Source organism: Rattus norvegicus, chromosome 9 (genome assembly GCF_021556685.1).
Source record: "Rattus norvegicus strain SHRSP/BbbUtx chromosome 9, alternate assembly SHRSP_T2T, whole genome shotgun sequence".
In the NCBI taxonomy this organism is placed as follows: domain Eukaryota; kingdom Metazoa; phylum Chordata; class Mammalia; order Rodentia; family Muridae; genus Rattus; species Rattus norvegicus.
In genome coordinates, this window is record NC_141542.1 from 27,761,857 (window position 1) to 27,789,101 (window position 27,245).

The window sequence follows — 27,245 nt, forward strand, 5'->3', positions numbered from 1 at the left end:
GTCTTTATCTCCTCAGTGTCTACTCCACTCCTCGGTACCCCTCATACCCACCCGCCAGCCTATCAAATGCTGTGGCTAATCACAGGTCACTTGCTCACAGGGTACAGAGTGGAAGAGCTTCCTAGACTCAAGCCAATGAATCTGTACTCTCGGGCATCGTGACAGGCAGGGAGGACTTCTGAGCAAGCCCTCCCTAATCCACTGTTCTGTAGTACCCTGACCAGGGGAGAAGCTTCTTCCCCACGGGCACTGCGGTCTCCAGATCAGAGTCGTTCTGGTTCATAAAACATGTGACTAGTGGATCAGGCTTTGTCTTGCCCATTCATACCATTAAGAGTTCACATACCGGGCCCAGGAGGGAAGGGCCATCAATAAAGACTTTGCTGTGTAAATCTGAGGAGTTGAGTTTAGTTCCCAAACATCCGGATAAAAAGCTGGGTGCCACAGCAGATGCCAGCAATCTAAGTTCTGAAGAGATGGAGAAAGGAAGGTCCTTGGGCTTCTCTGGTCATCCAGCTCAGCTTAATTAGCACTGATCAGTGGAAGACCTTGTTTCAAAAAGGAGACTGACATTGACCTCTGGATGCACCTTCACGCATGCACACACACACACACACACACTCCCCCCCTACACACACTCATACACACACTTATACAAGCATGCACACTCATACATGCACACGTATACACACATGCACACTTACATACATGAACACACATGCACACTCATATGCACTCACACACACATGCACACACGAATGTGTGCATTTATACGCACACACATGCACACACACACTCATACACACACGTGCACGCACACACAGGAAGAGCTTCCACATCCTCTGGGTTTATTTAGCCCAAGATGTAATGACAGCAGATCCAGCACCAGGAAGCAGCAGGAAAGAATTCTTCCCCCAAACACCTCAATCATAACTGAGCACCACTTCCTATGTCCACCAAACCAAGATACTAGATCAGAGCCCCCGAGTCACCGGTTGCTGACATACTCTGGGCATAAAAGGCAGAGCTAGTTGGACAGGCTGCCGAGAATTCTCCAGGGGTGATCCCAAGAGTATAAACTAAGGAGTATCATTTACTGGGTGGAGTTTGTCTGTTTGGTAGATCCTGAGCCGGCTCACCGGAGGCTTTTTCACCTTTGCCCCTTCCCGGGAAGACAACTGTGGCATATGTCACAGGCTTGGAGGAGGTCAGAACCTTAGGAGGCAGAGGAGGCTCTGGGGGTGGGGCTGGGGGTTTCCTTGATGGTGGATCAAGAGAAGGGTCCGTGTAGATGGAGTCAAAGGAAGGTGGTGAGTCGAGCCTCATATGTGGTATGTCTGAGGGGAGTCCAGAGTCACTTCTATGGTGGGCTGCTGAGGAAGGGTCCTGGAATAAAAGGCGGGCAAGTCACACCGAGTCACTCTGCCTGCCTGCCCTTTAATGGGAGGTCTGAGACCATAATGGACCCACTGTAATAATCCCAATAGACCAATGGGACAAGAGGGCATTGCTTTGGCCAGGGATGGTGGCGGTGCACACATACCCAAATGCACACACATTTAATCCCCGTATCAAGAGTTCAAGTTCAGCCTGGTCAACATAGCGAGTTTCAGGCTGACCAACGGTACTTAGTGGGACCCTGAACACAAAACAACAAAACCTGGGAGTGGTAGTGAATGCCTTTAATCGCAGCACTCAGGGGACAGAAGCAAGTGGCTCTCCATGAATTTGAGGCCAGCCTGGTCTATATAGGAAGTTGTAGGCCATCTGAGTATAAAGAGATTCTCTCTCTCTCTCTCTCTCTCTCTCTCTCTCTTTCTCTCTCTCTCTCTAAATAGAATGGGATGCTTTCAAGACATCCTTAACCCCAAGGCACTCCCCAGAAAGCACCCCAAGGTACTTCCCAGGAAGGTGAGGGTCTTTTCCCCACCTATCAGTAGTGTGATGATTGAGGGAATCTGCAGAGGTCTCTTACCATGCCTGAATTTCCGGTGTTCTGGGATGGGCCACAGACACCAAGCCTGTTCCCTGGCAACAGAGGACAATAGTCTAGTCCCTTGCAGAGTAGTTCCAAGCCTCTCAAAGCCTCTCAAAAACTTTGCAAGTTCATAGCCACTTTCCCCGCTTCAGCCTCTAGCCCTCTGCCCCTCCCCCTCTGCACCCCATAAGCCTGCCCTCCTTCCTCGCCCACCTTCCAGCGGCCTCAACGATAATCCGACCCCCTGGAGCTCTTCCCTTCCATCCTCTCTCTCTCTCTCTCCAATCCTGCTCCTCACTCTTCACCAGCTCCCTCGGGCCTGGCCTAGTGAAGCCCCCTTTCCCGCTCCTCCATCAGACGCTGGGATTCCAGCAAGATTTTTCAGGTGGGAAACATGCCTGGACTCCTGGCCTCGTCTTCAAAACTGAGCCGCTGGGGTAGGTAGGTGGCTACCTACCTTTCTTTCTGGCCATCACAGCAAACAGCACCACAGCCACCACCAACAGGCCCAGCAGGAGCGCCGCACCCCAGATCAGGGGGATACTGAGAGACACAAAGGGATAGGCTGGTTTAGCCCTGGGACCTGACCTAAGCTGCCAACAAAGAGCCCCGGAGTCGTGGGAGAAACTGCCACTTTCTTTGGGACCCATAATCGAGAGGAAATGGAATGGAAGAAGGAGGGTGGTCCCAGATGCGGGTAGAGGAGAGACACATTTTTATAGTGTCTTTGTTGGAGATCTACCAGAGTTACTGAAATGGATAGATGCCAGTCTGTCTGCTGATAGGAAGGTCACCAGCAGTGGCATGAGCTAGCAGTGGTTTGTATTGAGCCGATTTTACTTGTGCATGTCTGCGGGCGTGTAAATGCATATGCATGCAAGTGACTGCAGAGGCCTGAAGAGAGCCCCGAGTCCTGGGGGGAGGCGGGAGGCAGCGGCGGCTGGAGCCACAGGCTTCTTCGAACTGCTGAGGATGAACTCGTCCATGGCAAAAGCAGCAAGTGTTCCTAACGGCTGAGCCATCTCTCCAGCCCTCCATCTGATTCACGCCACAGGTCAAAACCAGTTGTATGCTTAGTGCCCAGTTCCCCTGGCGTCCCACACCACTGCTTCAGGTACCTGTTCTCACGCCGCCTGAACTCGTGAGGACCAGCACTCGCGGAAGGGTCCAAGGAGGGGTCCTCGAGCTGACTTCCGGCTCTGGTTCTATAGGTTTCTTCCTCTTCCTCTGCTTCCTCCCCGTCTCCTGGGCCAGGAACTGAGCCAGAAAGAAACATTTAGTGAGCACAGAGCCCTTGTAGAGCAGCTTTTCCATAGCCTGTTACGATCTGAAGAACCTGGGAAATGAAGTTAAGGAAAGAGAGATACACCCCCCACCACCACCCGGAGGAAGGCAGATTGGGAACACACCGTTCAGTGGGTTAGGAAATCACCTCCTCTCTTGGTACTTCTGTCGGGTTGTAAGCACAGCCATGTCCCCTCTGCCACCAGCTCCCACCCATGGCCCCCTGCATCTCTGCCCACTCCGTCCCACACACTGGTGTCTCTCCAGCCCCATCACACAACGTCCAACCGTCACTGTATGATCTTGTATCTCCTTATCATCCTAGAACAGATTCTCTTGTTGTCAACCTCAATGTCAACCTTGCTCTTGGCAAGGGCCTCCTCCCCTGTACCTGCAGCCCGGGTGACCTCATCTTCGAGCTGATAGGATTCTATCCTGAGCTGCCCTCAGGACTTACAAGGATTCTGGCTCAGCACTAGTGGGAGGCACGACCCGGTGACCTTTCTGAGAACCCAGCTAGCAGCTGGATTCCAATGTGAAAACTCTTCTTCCAGTCCTACAACGTCTTAACTTTGGCTGCAGGACTCAGTGGTGTGTTGCTGGGAATAGGTTTTAAGGCTTCAAAAGTCCATGCTATTCTCCCCCTCCCCCTCCCTCTCCCGCCCCTCTGCCTTGTGCTTGTGGATCAGGATGTGAACTCAGCTACTGCTCCAGGGCCAGGCCTTCTTGCCTGATGCCATGCCACCTCCCATGCTCTCTCTACCCACCTGCCTGGGCATTCCCTCCTCCCCTTCCCCTCCCAGACAGACTGGTATTATTGCAACCTTTTTTTTTTTTTTTTTTTTAGGAATTGCGCTTGGCATAGTACAGCCTACCTATAATCCCAGCATTTGGGAGGCAGAGGATCTTTTCCAGTTTGAGGCCATTGTGGTCTGTGTTTTGAGTTTCAGGTTAGCCAGGGTTACATAGACCATGTCTTTAAAAGTGAAGAGGGGGCTGGGGAGACGGCTCAGTGGATAAAGAGCCCGTCGCTGAAGCGTGAGGAGCTGAATTTGGATCATTAGCACTGTATACAAGCCAGACATAACACGCAACGCATGTCTGTAACTCCGGCACTGGGACAGCGTATCGATGGAGACAGGAGAGTCTCTGTAACATCCTGACCAGCCAGCCTGGCAGAGCTCCAGGTTCCATGAGAGACACTGAGTCCAAAAATAAAGTGGAGAGCAAGACACCCAACATCAACCTTTATCCTCCACGTGCACACATGCACCCATGCACACATGCACACAAATACAAGAACATGCCTGTAGACCACAGATGCACAAAAAAAGAGCAAAAAGTAAAGCAAGGCAAAACCTCAGCCTGCCAAGGATGCGGGATCTGAGAAGGACTCACATTAGCTCGCATCTGCTTGCTGTGCGAAGTGACCACCACGGGCCAGCAAGACGATTCAGCAGGTAAAGGGGCTCGCCGACAAGACAGGCCTCGCAGCCTGAGTTTGAACTCCAGAGCCCGAAAGGGGAAGGAGAGAATCACCCCTTGCCAGTTGTCTTCTTACTTTTGCACACATGCACGCGCACACACGCGCGCACACACACACACACACACACACACACACACACACACACACGGAGGGATGGAGGGAATGAGGGAGGGAGGAGAGGAGGTGAAATTTTAAATAATCTTTGTGAACCAACAATCCGACCCATCCCTCTTATCCAGAAAAACCAAAGGAATGAGAGTGACTTTACCATCAGGGGATTAGACATAAGTTACAGCTCACAAAAGGTGAAAGGTGCCATTATCTAAAAAAGCACCAGCCACCTCCAGCCTTCTCCCTCCAGAGCAGTCGCTTTAGTGCCACTCGATTTTTAAAAATTCATTGTGTATTGTTTTATGTGTCTGCATGTTTTGCCTGCATATATGTGTACACAGTGTGTGTGCCTGATGCCCAAGGAGGCCAGAAGAGGATACCAGATCCCCTGGAATTGGGGCTTCAAAAGACTGAGCTGCCATGTGGGTGCTGGACATTGAATCTAGGCCCTGTGGAAAAGCAGCCAGTCAGTGCTTTAAACTACTGTCCCATTTCTTCAGACCCCTAAAAATAGACCTCTATTTTTAAATTGCATATTTATTTTAATAAGTACCTAGAAAGATGTGAGCTGTAAGAATATTGCAAAAGCAATATGTTTTCTATATTTAGGTTGCTTAGTGAGTTTAAATATTAATGTATTTAATATTAATGTATAAATATTAGGTTTCAATATTCTTAATTTTTTATTTAATTTTTTTAAAAATATCCCCCCAATTTTAAAAACTGAATGGAATCAGGCACAACATTGCGCACCTATAATTCTCACATTCAGGAAGATGAATTCATGAAATCAGGAAGATCATAAGTTCAAGGCCAGCCTAGACTACATAAATGGGTTCTAAACTAGTCTGGGCTACAGGGAGATTTCTAAAAAAAAAAAAAGTCCTGCATGAATTGAAGTCCAAAGCAGGAACTGGTGGATCCCACTTGTAGGTCAAGCCCTTACTAAACTCCGTTAAGATAAACTAAATCAACAAAGAAAGGCGGGACTGGGGAAATGGCTCAGTGGGCAAGGGTGAGGTCCTGAGTTCAAATCCCCCATACCCACATAAAAATGGTGGATCTGAAATCCCAGTGCTGGAGGCTAGAGATAGGCAAATCCCCACATGACCAGTCAGTCTATCCAAAACGGGGAGCCTCGGGTTTAGTGAGAGACACTGTCTCAAGGTGATTAGGTAGAGTGTGATAGAACAGGACATCCTTTGTTGCTGCACACACACACACACACACACACACACACACCACATACACACACCACATATACACACACACCACATATACACACACACCACATACACACACACACCACATGCACACACACACCACATATACACACACACCACATATACACACACCACATACACACACACACACCACATGCACACACACACACACCACATGCACACACATACACCACATATACACACACACCACATACACACACACACACCACATATACACACACACCACATATACACACACACCACATACACACACACACCACATGCACACACACACACCACATATACACACACACCACATATACACACACACCACATATACACACACACCACATACACACACACCACATGCACACACACACACCACATACACACACACACCACATACACACACACACCACATATACACACACACCACATACACACACACACCACATATACACACACACCACATACACACACACCACATACACACACACACCACATATACACACACACCACACACACACACACACACACACACACACACTTACACACACACACACACGCACACAGTGGAAGGCAAAAAAAAATTAATTGCTGTTCACATGCTTGAAGTTCCCATAAAGTGAAACAAAGATAGTATCAGCTTGGGAGAGTTGGAGGAAGACGCAACGCCTTGGAGATGCTGTGACAGAAAGCTACTGTGAGGGAGAGAGGAAGAGGTGGCTGCTTAACTTCTTATCTCCAGCTTCCCAAACAGTTCCGTTGGCACTCAGTCCAGTCGAGCTGTCAAAACGACATCTCACCCCAGTGCCTTCCTAGTTGGCCCCATATCCCAAGGCCCCACCCAAAGAGTCCCCATCACAGATCATCCTCTGACTACAGCGGGGGCGGGGGTGGGGAGCTGGGGCGGCTCAGGGCAGCTCACCTGGTGGAAGCACCAGCAGCGAGATGTTATGCGGGGTCTGGGGTCCGGCAGCTCCCTCCACCACACAACCATACTTCCCTGTGTCCTCCTCCTGCAGGCTCACCATTTCCACCTGCAGGAGTCCCCCACCCATGTCAGTGAGGAATATGCGCCCGCTTTCTGGAGCTCTTCGGTCCACCGCTGAGGTCACTAGTGGGCGGCAGCCTTCCTGCACGAACCGGCACCACACCTTGCGAGCCCTCACATCCTGGAGCCGGTAGTGGCACTGCACTAGAATGGATGACCCCACTGCTGCCTGTAGAACCTCAGGATGACTATCAGCTGAGCCTTGGCCTGCGGAAGGAAGAGATGTGGGAGTGAGGGTTGGATAGAAGCAAGCATGGTTCCTAGCCCACTCTCTGACATAGGGACTTGGGGATCCAGTGGGAGTAGCTATGGCATCTGTGATACTTAGGCTGGTGAGGGAGGCGTGGTTACATCTGCACCTTACCTGCTAATCCCAGGAGCAGCAGCAGCAGGTAGCAACCCATGGCTAGGCAGTCAGTAGCAGGTTCTGAGGGTAGACTCCTCTGTAAAATGCCTAGCCCCTGTGGGCAGGAAACATCTGTCTCATACAGTCACGTGGGCTCTCCAGCTATCCATAGAGACTAAAAGTTACACTGGAGGAATCTCCAAGGTTGGGGGCAGGGAGTTTTTCCAAGGACTTCTTAGCTCAAGGTTCAGAAGGCCCTGAGAGACTCGGTAGGCAAGTGGGGAGAGGTTGGAAACAGGGGGTCTGACTCCCCACCAAAGGGAACAGAGAGAAGACTCAGCAACCGGAGGGCAGGAGAATAAGGAGAGATAATATTCAGTCTCCTACACACAGATCTGAAGAAAGAGCTGTGAAGGAGGAAGTTAAGAGCTGTCCATGTGGCCCGAGGCCATCTGATTCTCAGGTCTTTGTGGGTGTTTCTCCTAGCCTGGCTCTACTCACATACACACCATTCCAGGGGACCTCCACACTCCCTCACAACCTCTTCCTTAGAAACCCACTGGACTTGTCTTTGCCTGTGTCCTACCTAGACTCTCTAGATCCTTTTCAAACCCAGCATCCTCAATTCCAGGAAGTCTAATTTTCTTCAGAGAACACACACATATCATACTCTCTCCTCTCCCTGTTCTGTCACCCACCCAGTACTTGGCACGAATCCTTCCTTTCTTGCACATTCTTTCTGTCTTCATACCTTTCCTTTCACATTGTTCATCTCCTAATCCATCACATCCAAGCCCCTAGAATCTGCATGCCTTCTATTAGCTTCATTTTCCTTTTGGAGATAGGGTCTCATGTAGCCCAGGCTAGCCTCAAAGTTGTTATGTAGCCAAGGGTGATCCTGAGCTTCTGGTCTGATGAGTCTACATCCCGAGTGCAGGAATTTCAGACTTGCATCTCCACCTGGGTTTCTGTGCTGCTGGGATTGAACCCAGGGCTGTGTGCACATGAGCGAGTCCTCTCCCAATGGGATACATCCTTCTTTTTCATTCTCTCATTTTTAAAAGAGACTTATTTACTATTATTTTATGTGTGTATTTGTGTTGCCTTTATGAGATCAGGAGAAGGTGCCTTATTCCCTGCAACTGGAGTTGCAGATGGTTGTAAACTACCATGTGGGTTCCGGGACCTGAGCCTGGGTCCTCTGCCAGAGCAGCAAATGCTCTTAACCGTTGTGCTGTCTCTCTTACCCAATTTTTCTTGACAGTTTTAATTTTAGACGTTCTCTTTCTTGTTTTTCAGTTGTTATTATTTTTCTACACGCAGACTACTTTGGTGCCACAAACCCTGTGTTGTCCATGAATATTTCCACCTCCCTACATGGCCCTGACAATATGTGCAAAGCCCTTATGCTTCAGTATGGCCGAGCATAGGACATCCCTCAGGAGCTAGACTGGGAAACACCCAGAGAGACTCCCATTTTTCACTTTCCTCCCTAAGAACGTTTATACTGCAGAATAATGGTCTGTCTGGTTCTTTCTCTGTCTCTGCTGCTCCCTAAAGGGGAAAAAGTGTCAATGAGCCATTGTATTACTGACAAAATCACCCCGAGGAAGGAAAGGTTTATTGGGGTTCATCATCTTAGGGGATGCTGTCCTGTTATGACAGCAAAGGCATGGACACAGGAGCATGGGGTATCTGGCCCCACCATGGAGGCAGACAGGAAGCAAAGGCTGATTAGAAGCGGGGCCTCCCTGCTGTGACCCCCACAATTTCCATACCCTCTTCCCCACCAGCACCACCTATGTGTTCAAGCACAGGGGCCTGTGAGGGCCATTTCAAAACCCTAGAGCGCACTTGTTTCTTGAACTGCAAGTCTATTTTGGGGTTCTTGAGATTCAGATTCACTGCCTACAGAGGAAGCATCTGACTTCCAAAGTGCCCTGGGGCGGGGGCTTGGGCTCTGGGGAACCAGACAGAACATGTGACAAAACAGTCTGTCAGAACTAGAGCTACACATTGCCCTGGTGTGGAAGATGAGCTTCAGAGAACAGCAGCAAGATCTCTCCCCCCCCTCCCTCCCGCCCTCCCTTCCTCCCTCTATTCTTCCCTCTCTCCCTTTCTCCCTCTCTCCCTTTCTCCCTCCCTCCCTCTCTCACTCCCTCCCTCCCTCTCTCATTCCCTCCTTCCCTTCCTCCCTTCCTCCCTCCCTCCCTCTCTCCCTTTTTCCCTCCCTCCCTCTCTCACTCCCTCCCTCCCTCTCTCATTCCCTCCTTCCCTTTCTCCCTCCCTCCCTCCCTCCCTCCCCTGCCTATAACTAACTGTTGTGGTAAGAATGAAGAGACTCTAAAGAGACCCTCATGCCCCTGCTTTCAACTACGAGACAATTGAAGCAAATGATGGAAGCCCTGGTGTCATCTCTCAGGGGGAATTTGTTTCCCAGGGAGAGACCTCCCGCAGGTATAAGAATCACCAAGCAAGAGCCTGAAGCCTGGACAGTGATGGTGAGCAGGATCCTGACAGAGACTGCCTCCTTCACACCTCTTGGCCTCAATTCAACCCCAATCCTCATATTAAGACCCCAAGGGTGGGCGCTGGGGTGATGGCTCAGCAGATAAAGCACTTGCTGTGTAAACATGAAGACAGCAGTTTGGATCCTCAAGAACCTATAGGTTCAACTGCCATGGGCGTGGACCTGAAGGTCCATCCCCAAAAGACAGACACAGGAGATCCCAGCGTGTGTTGGCTAGAAACTAGCCATAGTGGGATTGGCTAGAGACCTTGACTATAATAATAAAGTGTAATGAAGTGGGAAATCCATCAAGGATGATTCTCTTGTTTTTTTCTTTCTTCCTTCCTTCCTTTCCCTCCCCCTCCTCTTTCCCCTCCCACTTTCTTTCTTTCTTCCTCTCCCTCTCCCTCCCCATCCCCTCTCTTCCCCTCCCCTCCCTCCCTTTCTTTCTTTCTTCCTCTCCCTCTCCCTCCCCATCCCCTCTCTTCCCCTCCCCTCCCTCCCTTCCTTTCTTTCTTTCTCTCTGTCTCTCTCTCTCTTCCTTCCTTCCTTTCTTTCTTTCTTTCTTTCTTTCTTTCTTTCTTTCTTTCTTTCTTTCTTTCTTTCTTTCTTTCTCTCTTGGAACCTCAATGTAGACCGAGCTGGCCTTGAACTCAGAGAACCTTGAACCTCCTACCTCTGCCTCTCTGCTGTAGGCATTAAAGGTATATACCCCCATGCCCAGCAAGGATGATTACTTGGGCCTCCACATGTTTCAACGGGCACCCACATACTCATGTACTCATATATGCAAAAGCATGCAGACACATGTGAAAAAGTAGAGGAGAAAAAGATCCTGAAGATGGTTTTGGGAGACCATGGGACCTTTTTGTTCTTATTCCCACTGTGACCAAATTGGGTACATTTTCTTTCTCTGCTTTCCCCAGTATTCGACTCTCTAATTGGCTTAATTGAGGAACCAGGTTCTGACCTTAGCAACTGAGTCCCATGTCTTCCCTCCCTCCCTGCCTCCCTCTCTCCCTCTCTCCTTCTCTCTCTCCTCTTCCTTTCCTTTCTTCCAGGCACAGTCTGTTGAGAACTGGAAGTTCCTGGGAGCCCACTAGAAATTAAACTGAGCCCAGAAGAAGGGGTGATGGGGTGACCCACTGCTCCTGTGTGTTAATGACAGAGCAGGACTTTCTCCTATCTTAACAGTGCACATAATCCACATGGGTGTCGTGTGCACCTGGGACGGTACCATGCATTAAACTGAGATCTGCAGATGAATATGGTGGAGTGCTGGACCAGAGGACCAAGAGGGACCCTTGCCTCTGAGGAAGCATGAAGTGCTGGGTTTTCCTTTTCTTTTTTTTTTTTTTTTTCCCTTCGGAGCTGGGGACCGAACCCAGGGCCTTGCACTTGCTAGGCAAGCACTCTACCACTGAGCTAAATCCCCAATCCCGAAGTGCTGGGTTTTACAGTGAGAGAGACAGTGTTTGTTGAGGACCTACAAAGTACTGGACCCCTGGCCAGGGACTTCCATAAATGTTACATCTTCTTTCTTTGCAAAAATCCAAGATGACTCAGCAGATCAAGCTGCTTTCTGCCAAGCCCAACAACTCGAGTCTGACGCTTGGGATCCACGTGGTGGGAAGTAGTAGAGAGAATTACGTATGGATGCAGCTGTAATCTAGAATTATGGGTTAAAATAAGCCTTTTCGGGGCTGGGGATTTAGCTCAGTGGTAGAGCGCTTACCTAGGAAGCGCAAGGCCCTGGGTTCGGTCCCCAGCTCCAAAAAAAAAGAACCCCCCCCCAAAAAAATAAGCCTTTTCTCACCTAAGTTGTTTCTTTGTCGCTGTTTTATTACAGGATATTTTATTAAAGTGACAGAAATGAAACTAAGGTAGCTTATTACCTTTCCCCCCTTTCCTCATCCAGACGTGCAATCTTACCCTGGGAATTATCTTAGTGGTAAGCTTGTGCCTAGCATGCACAAAACCATGAGTTTAGTCCCAGCACTGAGAAAGAAGACCTTTATGAGGCACAGAATTGGGGGACAATGGACTGTACCAGAAAGCTTAGTAAGGTAGAGCATATGTGAGACCCAGGCACTCAGGCACCCAGCTGAGACAGTAGGCGTCTTCCTACTCCCTACCAGATTTCTGGCCCGGAACTCATGTTCACACTCCCCACATCAGTCACATAGGCCTAAATGGAGCTCTCCTTGCTCACAGGGTACCTAGAGGCCCTGAGTATTTAGCTAATAAGCCTCCCTTCCCTTCCTGCAAAAGGTATTTAATCTCTGGTCCACCTTGAGAAGTAGGTACGCAGCCATTTTCCACAACAGTCAATGAACATCATGGATCAGCATGGGCTGTCTCTTTCATTGGGAACCACTGTGGAGAAGCATGGAGAAAGCATGCAACTACAGAAGCCACTGCCTCAGTCTCCCACAGAAGGCCTCTCTGTGCTCCCAGACAACCGCTGCTAAGCTATGGACTTTCACCAATGATCTAAGCTGAATTCCTCATCCTCCCAGTCCCAGGTCCGCTGCCATGGTCGTCGTCTTCAGCACGTGGGCCCCCAATGGTTCCAGCCTCTTGCAGAGCCTCCGATCCTTCATCCTGACTCGACTGGATTTCCGGGAGTCAGGAAACCCCAACTTTGGCCTGCCACATCTTAGACCGCATTCTCCCACCCCTGGAGTGGAGTCTCGGCACTTCCCTAAAGCCCAACACCAGCGGCAGTAGGACAGGGAGATGCAATCAAACTTCCCAGCATTTTGCCTCCCCAGCAGCTGCACCCAACGCCCCAGTCGCAGGGCAGAATGTGGACCCACACGAACCATCTAGAAAGAGCAGACAGTCCTGGGTTGGTGTGTGAGAGTGTTTAATGTCCAAAGTACAGACGTTTACCAGCAACCATCCAGCTGTCTTCCCCACTCAACGCAGATGCAGCACACCAGTATTCCTGCTCCCGGGATAGGTGGGCTTTAGGCAGACGTGGCCTCTGAAGAAAAAGTAGCAGAACAGAAGTCTTGGTGGTGGAGGGGAGAGTATGCCAATTGGATTGGCTCCTGGCTGGACTTAAGCTGTAATTCTCCTCCTACTCAGACTTCTCTCACATACCTCTGGGTCCTGCAACAGATACTGTTCAAGGCTCCCACCCCTCCCTTGTCCATGCCCAATGTCCCCCTGGCGTGCCCCACTCACCAGTGAGGATCTGAAGTTGGTGCCCAGCATCTTGGCTACAGTCTAGCCCACTGGCCACAGGTGTCTCCAGCTTCTGCCTGCCCCTGGCCACAGCCCAGAGGATGCTGGCTGTAAGAAGCTTGCTCAGGAGGACACAGGCCAGGAGGAGAAGAATGGAAGTGGGTGGGGAGAAGGTCTTTCCTGATTGGCTCCTTGGGAGGAAGATGGTAGGTTAGAGGTGACCCACAGGATGAAACCTGACTGTGGAGAAGGACTAGAGAGGAGCCAGGGGTTCCTAGGGACCTGGGGAGGGACTTTATGTGGTCCAGGGGCTCTGCTGTCAATTTTAGGATCTACTAAGTGCGTGAAATTCCATTTCCCAGATGAGCTCTTCCCTGTAGGATGCTGTGGTGATGCGGTCAGTGCACAGGCACACGGCTGCACACATGCTCAGGGGTTGTCCAACACTTCTTTATTAGTGCATTGGAATGGGCCATCCAGAATATTCTGATTCTCCCAAAGAAGCAGGACTTCAGTTTTAAGCTATAGTACTGAGATTTATTGCTGAATTTTAGGGGGCTGTGGGAGTCTCTGAATGTACTTTTGTGAGTTGCTACGAAAGGTTCTAATTTCTCAATTTCTAGCCCCAAAACATCAATACACTAGTGGACGGAAGGGATACTTAGACAAGATGATATCTGGGCTTTTGCCTGATCTGTTTGCCCTGAGACCTCCATCCGAAGTTGCTGCCGGGAGTCTGAGAAGGGACCAACCACTACTGTACCTGGAGGTGCTGTGCTCCACTTGGGCCCCTTCGAAACTCTCTGACTCCTCGGGGACCCAGAGGTCTCCAGCATCTTGGTCATCTAGAGGGTCTGTGATAGACAAACCATGGATCACAACCCTCTATCCATCCATTTAAGCCACTGCTGCTGGGGGAGGGAAGAGTCCCTGTACACGTAATGAGGTCCTCAAGGCTCCAGTCTTAGGTAAATCCTTAACCCCTAGTCAATTCCCTAGCCTATAAGGGGATGGGGTGGACGTGTAGCTCAGTTGACAAAGGCTCGCCTACTATGCACAAAGCCCTAGGTTTGATCCCCAACACAACAAGAGCTAGGAATAATGGCACAGGCCTCCTGTGAGCCCAGCACTTGGAAAAGACAGGAGGACCAGATAGCAAAGTTACCCTTTGCTAAAGAGTGAGTTTGAGGCCAGACCAGACTACACAAGACCCTATCTCATAAATAAGAGGGGCTGCTGGGAGCACCTCCTTAACAGTGGCAAGGTTTGACCTCAGCCTAGTACCTGGCACCCCACTGGAGTCAACTCTCATTCTGTCATTTCCCTATGAAGAGCAAATGACTATTGGGAGGCCTGAAAATCTGCAAGTCCGGCATGGTGACCTGTGACCCCAGTACCAAGGTTCTGAGACAAAAGGACAGAGCATTCCGGTCAGCGTGCCTCAAAACAAAGAAAGCAAACCAAACCATATCAAATTATTATGCGAACTGTGGGGTACAGGGCTGGCCCAATGCTACTGAACTAGACCCCAAGAAGTCCTATCTCTTGAACCCCTTTTTTAGGAAGGTGGTGGAAGTAGGGTTTATTAAAGAGCTACAGTCTTGCCACCTCAGAGTCTAGATATTCGATTCCATTATAGAGGCCAGAGTGTGGGCAGAGACCCGGATCCCAGAAGCAGCTTGTCTATAGGCTTCTGCTAGTCCTGTAGATTAGGCAGGACTCCCTTTTAAGAGGCCATCATCCCACCTATCCCCATCGCAACCCAGTTCAGAGCATCCAAAATATGCCGCCATGTCTCTTTAAACTTATTTTTTTCTGGGGTACTTAGAGCTGAACCCCATTATCTCCTTTGAGAGATGAGGCAATGTAGGCTGATAGAGGGACAGATGGCACACTGCCCAGGTAGACGGACAGACAACACACTGCCCAGGTAGAGGGACAGACAACACATTGCCCGGTACAATAAAGAGGTGTTTTTCTGCACTGGGTTGCCTTGTTGAATAAGTGGATGGATCTGCTATGCTTTAAGAACCACACACACAGTGCTCACGTACTAATGGGATGCCAATTAGATTGAGCAAGGAGATGGAGATAGCCCTTCACATATATGTCTGAACTTGAGTGCTGTAAAGCCATTTCCTCTGAACTGAAATATGTCCTCATGGAAGGAAGAGTGAGGGCCATGTCACTCAAAGAGTAAAGAAAACATACAAGGCTCAGCCACCTCATGGAACACTACAGGATTTATACACAAGCCCCAAGGTTATATCTGCCATTACAGTTGTTGGGGAGAAGAGACTCTGACCAGGACCTACAAGTTTCCCAGGGAGCTCTAAAGATGCAGGGAGCCTCAGAGACGCAGGGAGCCCCAGGGATCAGGGAGCTCCAGGGATGCAGGGAGCTCCAGGGATGTAGGGAGCCCCAGGGATGCAGGGAGCACCAAGGATGCAGGGAGCACCAGGGATGCAGGGAGCACTAGGGAGTAGGGAGCCCTAGGGATGCAGGGAACCCCAGGGATGCAGGGAGCTCCAGGGATGCAGGGAGCTCCAGGGATGCAGGGAGCCCCAGGGATGCAGGGAGCACTAGGGATGCAGGAGCACCAGGGATGCAGGGAGCACTAGGCATGCAGGGAGCAGAAGGGAGCAGGGAGCCCCAGGGATGCAGGGAACCCCAGGAATGCAGGGAGCACCAGGCATGCAGGGAGCTCCAGGGATGCAGGGAGCCCCAGGGATGCAGGGAGCCCCAGGGATGCAGGAGCACCAGGGATGCAGGGAGCACCAGGGATGCAGGGAGCACTAGGGAAGCAGGGAGCACCAGGCATGCAGGGAGCCCCGGGGATGCAGGGAGTACTAGGGATGCAGGGAGCCCCAGGGATTCAGGGAGCCCCAGGGATGCAGGGAGTACTAGGGATGCAGGGAACACTAGGGATGCAGAGAGCACTAGGGAAGCAGAGAGCCCCAGGGATGCAGGGACCAATAGGGATGCAGGGAGCACCAGGGATGCAGGAGCACCAGGGATGCAGGGACCAATAGGGATGCAGGGATCAATAGGGATGCAGGGAGCACCAGGGATGCAGGAGCACCAGGGATGCAGGGACCAATAGGGATGCAGGGAGCACCAGGGATTCAGGTAGCACTAGGGAAGCAGGGAGCCTCAGGGATGCAGGAGCCCCAGGGATGCAGGGAGCACCAAAGTTGCTGTTTTTATGATTCATCATCCATGCTGGGATGGAATTTTTGGATGACACAGTTGCTTTTGAATTCCCTGTAAATAAACCCTTGCCCCTGCACCTAGAAGTAGCCCCAGTACACTCACTAATTCACTAAGCTAGACCTGGACCAAATCATTTCTTAGATCTGTCCTTGATGGCTAATCTGGGGCAGGCTTATGTCCCCCTGAAAAAGTCACACAACAATGAGACCTGGCCCAAGGAGCAGCCAAAGGTGCAACCAGCCAGTGTACTTACCCTCCAGCACCTCCACCACGACCTTCTGGAGGACCTCAGCCTCTCGGCCTCGGAGGCTCTGACACTGGTAGAGGCCTGCATCACCAGCTTGGAGGTTCCTCAGAGTGATGGTGACAGTTCCAGCAAGGGTGTCATCTGTGATGACCGTGCTCCCATTCTGCTTCCTCAGGAAGGCCAGCAGCCACACACCGTGTGTGCTCACCACGCGCTGGCATGGCCCCTCCTCAGCCAGCTGGCGACACCAGGCCTTTCGTCGTCCCCAGTGCCTCAAGGCGTCATAAGTACATGACACCCTCAGGGACTGACCAGCCACACCCTGCAGCACTGTGGTGTTGAGGGCTTGGGACAGCTCTGCAGAGGAGACAGCTACTTGCCATTTTCATCCACCCACCAATATTCACTGAGCGTCTACCAGGAGCAGCAAACTATATAGACAAGGATCGTACCTTTAAAGAGCTCAGAGTCGGTTGGGGATTTAGCTCAGTGGTAGAGCGCTTGCCTAGGAAGCGCAAGGCCCTGGGTTCGGTCCCCAGCTCCAAAAAAAAAAAAAAAGAACAAAAAGAAAAAAAAAAAAAGAGCAACAAGTGCTCTTAACTCCTTAAAGAGCTCAGAGTCTCTAGGGAGAGGTGGCACACCTTAGAACTAGCCTCCCTGCCCCCTAAGATAGCGTCTCTATGGCCCAGGCTGTCCTGGAGCTCACTTTTTAGACCAGTCTGGCCTGTCTTGGAACCTACTTTGTAGACTAGGCCAGCCTTGAACTCAAAGACTTCTGCCTGCCTCTGCTTCCCTAGTGTTGGGATCAAAGGCATGCAGGGAGCACAGTGTGTGCATGGCCATTAGGGTAAGGTCTGGTCCTTGGGCACCTTCTACTTCTTGTTTGAAACAGGATACCTCACCTGTGGGCATGGTAGCTAATGACTGTCCCCCTGACAGGCCCTAGAATCATCTAGGGGCAAACTTGTGAGCTTGCTTGTAAGGGATTTTTCTAGGTCAGATTAGCCTATAGAAATAGGGAAGAGAAAGTATCTGGACTCAGTTCTTTGGGCAGTAACATTCCATGGACCAAGGTCCCCAGCTATATCAAAATGACAAAGAGAACCCAGAGGCTGCGTTTATCTCTCAGCTTCCTGACTGAGCATGCAGTACAGCTGCCTCTAGCCACCATGTCTTCCCCTCCGGGAAGGATTATATCCCAGACGCTACAAGCCAAAATGGACCCTTCCTTTGCTGAGTTGCTTTTGTTGTTTTGTTACTTTGTCACAGTAACAAAACAATAGTTAACACAGTGCAAAAATTCACACCCTAGACCAAGCTGGCCTGTGTGCGTCTAGGGATCTAGCTACCTCTGCTTCTCATGTCTCTGTTCCTGGGAGACAGGCATATGCCACACTAACTGGATTTTTCTCATGGGCTCTGTGCATCCTCATGCTTGCAAGTCAAGCATCACGTGACTAAGATGTATCTTGTCCTTGAACCCCCTCTGGCTCTATCTTCCCTCTGGTCACATGACCAGGATGCCTATTTCACCCTCTTCATCTTGGGAGAGCAAAGTTAATAGATCCTTGGAGCTCAGGCTAGTTCCCTGAGGGTTGGGATGGCTCCTCCCTGCCCTTACCTTGCTGTCCACCCCTCAGTCTTCCATACTGGATGCCTCGCCTTTCCTAACTTTGAACTCAGCTTCCCTGTTTCTGTGGCTCTGTTCCTCTTTTACGAAGAACTTGTCTCAGAGCTATTTTGAGGGGAGACATGAGACTGCTATTTTGGAGGAGATGGCCTTGGGGCACCCTCCAAGTTGTGGCCAGGGCAGAGGGACAAGGGTTCACCCAAACATCCTCCCTCTTGCATCCTTTCTCCAGCTATTACTGGGATGGGAACATGAAAGGGGGCATCAGGGAGCTGGTGGCCTGCCTTTCAGAACTAGAGACCTCCATCTACCTAGAGGCAGGCTGAGGTACCCTTCCTCTCCTTCCAGTTCCAGCTGAGATGCTGCAGGGACAAGACTGCAGGCACTGGGACCAGACGCAGGGCAGCCTCTTCTCTTACCTGGATTGGTCCATGACTCTCAGGAGCAGGAGGCGCCCGGCCTCATAGCTGTTAAAGCCTTCAGCATCCCCACCTCCCACTGAGCTCCAAGGTTGAATATGGGAGGGGCTCCAGGAAGATGCAAATCCTAGTCTGTCTTTCTCCCTTCTCTCCATTCTGCCTCTCCACTTATGATGTAAGAGCTTCTTGAGTGTTTAAGTGCCTCGATGGGTCCCCTACCTCACAACTCCTTCAGAGACCAAGTCCAGCAGCCCCTAATCCCTTCCTATAGGTGGGTGTCAATCCTGGGGAGGATGGCTTGAAGAACACGAGCCAGTGAGGAGGAAAGCACAGTCAGAGCAGACACTGGAGTGTGCCAGGGCTCCAGCCTTCATTACAGTTCCCTCCATGCCACCCCGCCCCCACGCCCCCCGCCATCTGCCCAAGAAAGGTGAGGAAAAGAAGGCACTGTGGAGGCAGGTCCCACCTGTGACCAGCAACAGGACAAACACGTGGAGAGGTTCCATGGCACCCTTCCTCAGCCAGCCGGAGGGGACAGACGCAGGGGTCCCTTGTGTCAGATCTTGTTTTTCCCTTGAAGTGCAGAAAAGAGATGACCAAGCCAGTCAGGCTCAGCCCACAGGAACTGTGCTCCTGGATTGAGCAACCAACAGCCAGGACTAGGGTGGGCGCTGTGATTCAAGGAGGAGAAGGGCACGAGGGAGGAAGGAAAGGAGGCTTCTGCATAAAGGTCAGCTGTCTTCCGGCAATGCTGGCATGGCTGGCCCAGCATAGCTGGCACCAGACAGGCTTTTAGGGAGTTCTATCTTCTTGCAGAGCCTCACTTGGGGGCCATTATCCTGACACTGTAGCCAGGGTGTCTGCCATCTCCACTGGTCCCAGCCTCCCCCAGAATGAAGGACAGGCCGGCATGTCACCGGAACACAACCCTATTGTGTAAGGCAGCAGCTAAGGATGCAGACTAGAGCCACAGTTCCCATTTGCTGTGTGTATACTCAGGCCTGTAACCTTTCTGTGCCTCGTTCCATACATCCATAAGGTGGGACTATTAGTGATAAACAAGTTTATCCCGAGGCTAAAGGTAGTTCCCTACAATCAAGGATCCAGATGCACGGAAGCCCTCAGCAAGGGATAAGTGTGTCTAGTATCCCAATCAGCAGGGGACGGGGAAATGGTCAATCTCTGGTGTGTTTCCGTGGGGAAATGTAAACAGCATCTATTCCTCCCTCATAAGATCCCAGCCACAAACTAAAGTAGGATTCCAAGATTCACCCTGTCTCGGTCACTGTTCTATTGCTGTGAAGAGACACCGTGAGCAAGGCATCTATTATAAGAGAAAGCGTTTAACTGGGGCTGGCTTACAGTTTCAGAGGCTTAGTCCATCATAATCATTGCAGGTGGCATGACAGCAGGCAGGCAGGCGCTGGAGCAATAGCTGAGAGCTACATCCTCATCTGTAGGCAGAAAGGGAGGAAGGGGGAGAGAGCACTTTTGCTTGCCTCCCAATTTGCCCCGAAGAGCTGAGTGTCCCCCTCAGTGCGCATGTGTCCATGCAGCCCAGTCTTAATTTCTGACCATCCAGTGACACGGTCTCAGCATATCCTGGAATTCTAGAGGACAGGGATTCCATGGGTGGAGCTCCCCACAAGGGATGGTCCAGGCACAGAGGTATCTAGCAGGTCAGGGTTGGAGCTCAGAAGATCCAAAGGCATTCCCAGCCTGGAAACAGAGCTGGGCCAGAGGTCATGAGCAAAGAAGCCAGGAGCCTGGAGGTGCGTTACCTGACTACGGTTCTGGTCGCTGTTGTCGTGATTGTGTCCATTTATTCCTCTGTGATGGTCAGGGAGTACACCTGGGGTGTAGAAGGAATAGAATAGAAGACAGAACTTCACACACGACAAAGTCATTAGACGGAGTGGTCCCAAATCACTGTACAGGAACCATTCTTAAGTTGTGTGTGTGCGTGCATGTGTGCTTGTGTGAGTGTTGCAAGGTCAGAGGTGTCTTTCCTCAGGCACCATCTGTTAAGGGCTAGGTAAAATGTTAAGGCCTAAATAACTATTACCTTACTAGCCTGCCATTTTGTGCTGCTACTAATACTATAAGGAAACTGTCTCACATGTTGTTTCTGCTGTTACTAGGAAATTTTCTCAAGCTCAAGTTGGTTACATATTCTGTTATGTCCTGTGCCCTTGGAACCCAATTGAGATAGAAGTTAGCAGAACTGCTTTGTATCATTACCCACAATAGGGTTGGACCCGAACCAACCACCCAACAGCACTTCCTGCACCTGCATCTAAGCTTTTATGGTATTTGCTTTTAGAAGCTGCCCTTGGGATGAACCCCAACCTAAGAGAGACATCTGTACCAATATAAGGAACTATTTGGAATAACGCTTCCATTTTGAGTAGGGGTCAAGTAAAGTTTAAGTTCCCAAGACTTCCCTGGAAACTGACATCCTACTTGGCAGACAGAGACATTTCCGGGATAACTGACATCTTGGTTGGCAAGTTAAGGCATGGATATTAGACAAGTCCCTTGCCACAGTTGAATACCCCAATCAGTGGGAGTAGGATAAGTACACAACAAAGACATGTTCTGAAGGAAACCCCCTATTCTTAAATCCAGATTGGTGGAATAACTCTTGGCACAGATGTTTGTTGATTTTAGGCTTAAAAACCCTGTAAGATCTTAACTCAAAGTCACAGTTCAGCTCCTGAGCCTGAGTCTTGGCCCTGATCAATCAGTCCTGAGGAATAGGTTCAATAAACTATTCCTATCTAACTGATATAGGGGTTCATGTGGCTTGTGAGGTGACTCCAGAACACCAGTACCATCTACCACATTTTTTGAGGCAGGGTCTCTCACTTGGCATGAAATTCACCAACTGGACTACACTGTCTGGTCAGGGAGCCCCAGGGCTTTACTTACCTCCACCTGCCCAGAGCTAGGATTATATGTACACACCGCTACACCTGGGTCTTTTTTCTCCCACGACTGCATCAAACTATAGTGATTTATGTTACTCAATTTTATCTACAATGGATAACAACTGTTAACTCTGAGATTCACCAGAGAAAACCAATTCCACCATTTTCGGCCAAATTTGAAACAAGCTACATTAAATATTAAATACTGATCACAAGATGGACATTGGTCAAGACCACTTCTTGGAACTTCCCAGCTAAAAGTCCCAAGACTAGTGTTGCAAGGGTTTCTAAGACCAAACCTATAGGCCACTGTAGTTTCCCATGGGGCTTTGTTATTTTCCAAAGAACTACAACTCTTAGCATTCCGAGAAGCTCCTGGGTCCTTGGGCAGGTGGGGCTTACTGGTTAATTTTGGGCATTACGAAACATCTTTAATGACACATCCATTCTGACCTAAGACTATGAGGACAAAATACTTTTAGCTTATTAGTTCTTTAAGATAGTTATTTTATGAGTTTTGCCGTTGAGACCTATCCACCACTTGTTGCACGTTTTCTGTTAGGTGCCTCCCTCACCAAGTATCTTCCTTTGAAACAATGAGAAAAACCACGCAATGTTTTCACCTGGCTTTTTATGTGGGCTCTGGGGAATGAGCTCAGGTCTTCATGCTTGCAAAGAAGGTGCTTCATGATGGAGCCCTCTCCTAGACCCTCCACAGTGCCATAAGCGTTTTATAGGTTTGAGAAAACAGGGATACAAACTAGTCGGCACAGAAGGTTGGCAAAGTCAACTCCTCTGTGCCTATTTTTAGTCTCTAGTCCCTGTCTACTTTTTCTCTTCCCTTTTACTTTATTTGCTAAGGAAAGCAGATAGTTTATCCCGCAGGGTTGTCCACAGAGTGTGGCCTGCTGCTGACTCACCCCAGTGTTGCTTCCTTTTCTCCTCTGGCTTCATCATTTCCTTAAGTTGACTTAACTGTCGAGGAGAAGCTTTGTAAATATGTCAGGGGTGGTGGTATGGTCCCAAGGGCCTCAGTCAAGGGGCAGGGCTTTCTTTTCTGTGACAGTTTGTGCTTAATCCATTAGGGGCTGTGTAACTGAGTTGCTGTAGTCGATTAAAGCTACTCAAGTCACCCCTATGTCGGCAGCTTGAGTTCCTTGCTAGGCACCCCAATGTTCTGGATTCCCGAATGAAACACAGGCACTCTCACACACGCACATGCACATGCTCATACATGCATGCATACATGCAAGCATGCACACATGCACCAGCATTCTATCTTAATAAGCCTTAAAATGGCTCAATGGCTGAGCCACTCCCAAACTTCCACTCTGCTAATGCCTCTCCTCCAATACTCCCGAGTTATTCCTTACTAAAATCTATAGTCCATCTTTACTACCATAGACCTAATTGGGGAGGGGGATGCCCTGAGGCTACTCTTCCCTGGCTCTTACGTGATTGCTATGCTCTCTCTTCTGCAGCTCTCAAGCCCGGATCTTATTCCTTTCCCAGCATGGTGATTCTCCTTTCCCGTCAGTCCCCAGGCAACTTCATTTACCAATCAGAACCAACTGGGAGGAAGGGACTCTTAGCAACTTACATTCGGATCCTCATGCAATTTTAGGCACCTGAATAACAATGCAAGCGACACAACAGAGATGAATGCTCTGTCCTCACTTCCAGGAGACACAGCTTGCTCAGAAAAGCAGGAGATGGGCGTGTGTGAGGTGGCTCAGTGGTTGAGGCAGCTGCTGTTCAAACCAGATGATCCAAGTTCATTCTCTGGAGCCGATCCAAGGGAGCAAGGAGACACAGAGTTGTCCTCTGAGATCACACATATGCCCACACATTGCACACACACATACACGTTAATGTGCATATTAATAGTAAGTAATTTTAATAATAAGTAATTTCTAAGTGACAAAAAAAAAAAAAAAAAAAAAAAGGTGAAGAAGCAGGCTGTGCTGAACGCCCGTGATCCCACTGCTGGGGAGGATGAGACACCATTGAGAATCGCCATCTCAGAATAAAAAGCAGGAGTGCCTCTTTCTCTCATTTATAAACCGTTTTGTTGGTCGTTGGTTGGTGGTGTTTGTTTTATTGGAACTCTAGTTGCCATTAGTATCTTTTAACGTTTTATGTAGCTATAAAAGAACAAGGTCAATGGATTTGATACATTTAAGATTCAATGTATTTAAATAGGCTCGATGCATTAAATAGATTGATGCATTTACATTTGATACATTTACATTTGAAACAGCTTAACTTGACCATACATAAATTTGCTGGCGGCAAACTCATACAGTCTGCCTGCCTCTGTCTCTCCAATGCCAGGATTAAAGGCACCACCACCCTGGATCTGTAGCTGTTGCGTTTGTTGCCATGGGAACCACTCAGTCTTTGACCCCTGGTTAGTCCTTTCAGTCAATGTTATCCTACCATCTTCCTTGCCATATGGCATGACAAGATGTCTAGGGCCTGGCTTGTTCACTTCTTATTTAGACTTGTCTCAGTCCATTTCAGGGAACGCTGCTTCCAGTTTTAGTGAAAATCAGTATTTTAATGCCAGGCTTGTGTCTGAGTTTCTTCTCCCATGCCTGTGGTAAAATACTTAGACAAAAGTGGCTTTAAAATGAGATGATGTATTTGACTCACAGTGCATCCTGGTGGGAAGCCATGGCTTCAGGGGCTTGAGTGTTACATCACAACCATAGTCGAGAAGCAGAGAGAGACAGTCCATGTTTTCTGATACTCAACTCCCTTTCCCTGTGTTTTTTTTTTTTTATGTTTATTTAGTTCTATAAAGGTAATTGGGATGATCTCCCACAGACAGGTTCCAAAGCCCATCCCTAGGCAATTCTAGAGTTGAACAAGGTGATAATTAGCACTATCACTTGTCATAGCAGAAGCCTGCGATCCCAATAGTTGAAAGTCAGCAGGAAGATTGCTTTGAAGGCCAGCCTGAGATATGTAGGGAGGACATGTCCCCAAATTTAAAAAAATATATATGTTTCAAGAACACTGCAGTGCATGCGATCATCTGTAAAAGTATATTTTATTCTGGTGTTGTCATCTTGAAGGTTTACTACCTCTGTCTGATAACCTGGGCTTAGTCCTGGAAGCTTCTAGTCTCCATACAATCTTATCTAGGCCTAGAATGTTTGCGGCCTCTGAGACTTACTTCTGAAAAAGTACGTCCTTTCTAGCTCTTTCTGAACTCTGTCTGGTCAACTCAGCTAGCTGTTCGGTTCAAACTCTTCTCCAGGATGATTGATTCGATCTGACTTCTCTCTTGGTCTCTGACATTTTGCTCTGCTTGGCCTGGAACTAACTCTAGTAATCTGTTCCAATCTTCTGGCTCCTTCTCCTTCTCTGGCCCATTCTGTCTTCACCTGTGTCTAGCTTGTTCTTTTTTCAACCTGTCTTTGCGAAACCCTCCTGGTAAAACTGCCTCTGTTCTCTCTGCACTGCCCCTCAAGTAGCTTCCCTTTCCTCTCTCTTCTTGTGAGAGTTGGGCATAGCCTATCCTGTCAAGTCTTTCTCTGATTCACTTTGTCTGCCACTCAGTTAGACATCACTTTTAAACATGGGTGCTTCTGTCTACAAACTAATTTTATCTTCATTGTTTGGGATTAGAGGTGTGTGCTAAGGACATGTCTGTGCTCCAGTCAGAGGGATTAAAGTGTGTGCTAAGGTTAAGCCACACCGTAACTAGAAACAGGTATTTTTTTTTTCAGTAAACACAATCTCAGAGTTCACAGTGTGATCAAATATCCTGCAACAATCATCAATTTGGTACAGCCAAAAATCACCTGAGAAGACAGTTTCAGCTGGGGGTTGTCTAGATCAGGCTGGCTGTGGGCATGCCAGTGGAAGAGGAATGAATGATGGTCTTCATTGTTAACTGATGTAATAAAACCCAGCCCACTGTGGGTGGCACCATTCCCTAGGTAGGGGATCCTGTACTAGATGAATAAAGAGAGGTGGCAGAGCACAAGAAGCTTGCATTTAATTATTCTCTCTGTGCCTTTGACACTGGATGTGTGACCTTTGCTTCTCTGCAACAGTGAACTGTAACCTGGAATTGTAAGATGAATAAATCTTTTTCCTCCTAAAGCTGCTTTTGTCAGTATATTTTATCACAGCAACAGAAATGAAACTATGAGGACCACAATCTGGATTCCATGGGGCCTCACTGCTATTGGGTTAGTCACTGACTCTAGGCCTTTTTAGTGGGTGGAGGCAAGAATTCTTCAATTCTTTATTTTTTAAGATGGCATCTTATATAGACCAAGCTAACCTTAAACTTCCTTTATATGTTAAGATAACTGTGAACTCCTGACCCTGCTGCCTCCACATCTCTAGTACTAGGATTACAGGATTACAACCAGCCATTGACTAATTCTTTGTTTGTACAGACACTTTCTCTCTCTCTCTCTCTCTCTTTTTTTTTTTTTTGGTTCTTTTTTTTCGGAGCTGGGGACCGAACCCAGGGCCTTGCGCTTCCTAGGCAAGAGCTCTACCACTGAACTAAATCCCCAACCCCGACACTTTTTCTCTTTTATTGGATTTTTTAATTTACATTTTAAATGTTATCCTCTTTCCCGTTTTTCCCTCCAGAAACCTACTATCCCCTTCCCCCCTGCTTCTATGAGGATGCTCCCTCACTTACCCACTCACTCCCTCCCACCTCCATGCCCTGACATTCCCCTACACTGGGGCATTAAACCTTGACAGAACCAAGGGCTTCTCCTCCCATTGATAACCCGACAAGGATATCCTCTGATACATATGTGGATGGAGCCATAGGTCCATCCCTGTGTACTCTTTGGTTGGTGGTTTAGTCCCTGGGAGCTCTGGCGGTCTGGTTGGTTGATATTGTTGTTCTTCTTATGGGGTTGCAAACCCCTTCCGTTCCTTGTATGTCCTTTCTCTAAGTCCTCCATTGGATTACCCACACTCAGTCTGATGGTTTGCATTGAGCTTTAGTAAAGTTTCTTTTATGAATGTGGGTGCTCTTGCATTTTTTAGAGCATCCTGCCCTATTTTTTTGATAACTTTTGGTTGAAAGTTGATTTTATTTGATATTAGAATGGCTACTCCAGCTTGTGTCTTGGGATCATTTGCTTGGAAATCTTCCCCCAGCCTTTTATTCTGAGAAAGTGTCTGTCTTTGTCACTGAGGTACGTTTCCTGTATGTGGCAAAACGCTGGGTCCTGTTTACACATCCAGTCTGTTAGTCTATGACTTTTTATTGGGGAATTGAGTCCATTGATGTTGAGAGGAATTGGGGACCAATGATTGTTCTTTCCTATTACTTTTATTGCTAAAGGTGGAATTACATTTGTGTGGCTATTTTCTTTTGGGTTAGTTGAAAGATTATTTTCTTGCTTTTTCTAGGGTATAGTTTCCCTCCTTGTGTTGGAATTTTCTGTCTATTATCCTTTGTAGGGCTGGACTTGTGGAAAGATAAATTTGGTTTTGTCATGAAATATCTTGGTTTCTCCATCTATGGTAATTGAGAGTTTTGCTGGATACAGTAGCCTGGGCTGGCATTTGTGTTCTCTTAGAGTCTGTATGACATCTGCTGATCTTCTAGCTTTCATAGTCTCTGTTGAGACTG

The 27,245-nt window shown here is 49.0% G+C and overlaps 2 protein-coding genes across 4 annotated transcripts; both read right to left on the minus strand.

The window, feature by feature from the left end:
• Window positions 1-827: 827 nt before the first annotated feature.
• Window positions 828-7,565, minus strand: Treml1 (triggering receptor expressed on myeloid cells-like 1). 2 transcript variants are annotated; one of them, NM_001419518.1, is given in 6 exon segments: window positions 828-1,386; window positions 1,976-2,028; window positions 2,436-2,521; window positions 3,097-3,235; window positions 7,011-7,343; window positions 7,501-7,565. In NM_001419518.1, coding segments are annotated over 6 exon segments (948 nt in total). In that variant the 5' UTR covers window positions 7,541-7,565; the 3' UTR covers window positions 828-1,089.
• Window positions 7,566-12,843: 5,278 nt separating this feature from the next.
• Trem2 (triggering receptor expressed on myeloid cells 2) lies at window positions 12,844-19,286 on the minus strand. Of its 2 annotated transcripts, none has more exons than NM_001431970.1 (5): window positions 19,159-19,286; window positions 16,650-17,000; window positions 13,947-14,037; window positions 13,184-13,374; window positions 12,844-12,980 (listed from the first exon to the last, which is right to left on the minus strand). In NM_001431970.1, the coding sequence occupies exons 1-5, from the start codon at window positions 19,196-19,198 to the stop codon at window positions 12,964-12,966; spliced, it is 690 nt and encodes a 229-aa protein (NP_001418899.1). In that variant the 5' UTR covers window positions 19,199-19,286; the 3' UTR covers window positions 12,844-12,963. The 2 variants fall into 2 exon arrangements, with proteins under 2 accessions (NP_001418899.1, NP_001100354.2); NM_001106884.2 differs by having other exon boundaries at window positions 12,844-13,108.
• Between the last annotated feature and the right edge of the window lie 7,959 nt (window positions 19,287-27,245).

Coding starts and splice junctions, on each gene's coding strand:
- Trem2 (NM_001431970.1), bottom strand. CDS start 19,198: ATGGAACCTCTCCACGTGTTTGTCCTGTTGCTGGTCACAG. Junction 14,038..16,649: donor CGTGGTGGAGGTGCTGGAGG/GTAAGTACACTG, acceptor TGTCTATCACAG/ACCCTCTAGATGACCAAGAT. Junction 13,375..13,946: donor GTGGAGCACAGCACCTCCAG/GTACAGTAGTGG, acceptor CTTCCTCCCAAG/GAGCCAATCAGGAAAGACCT.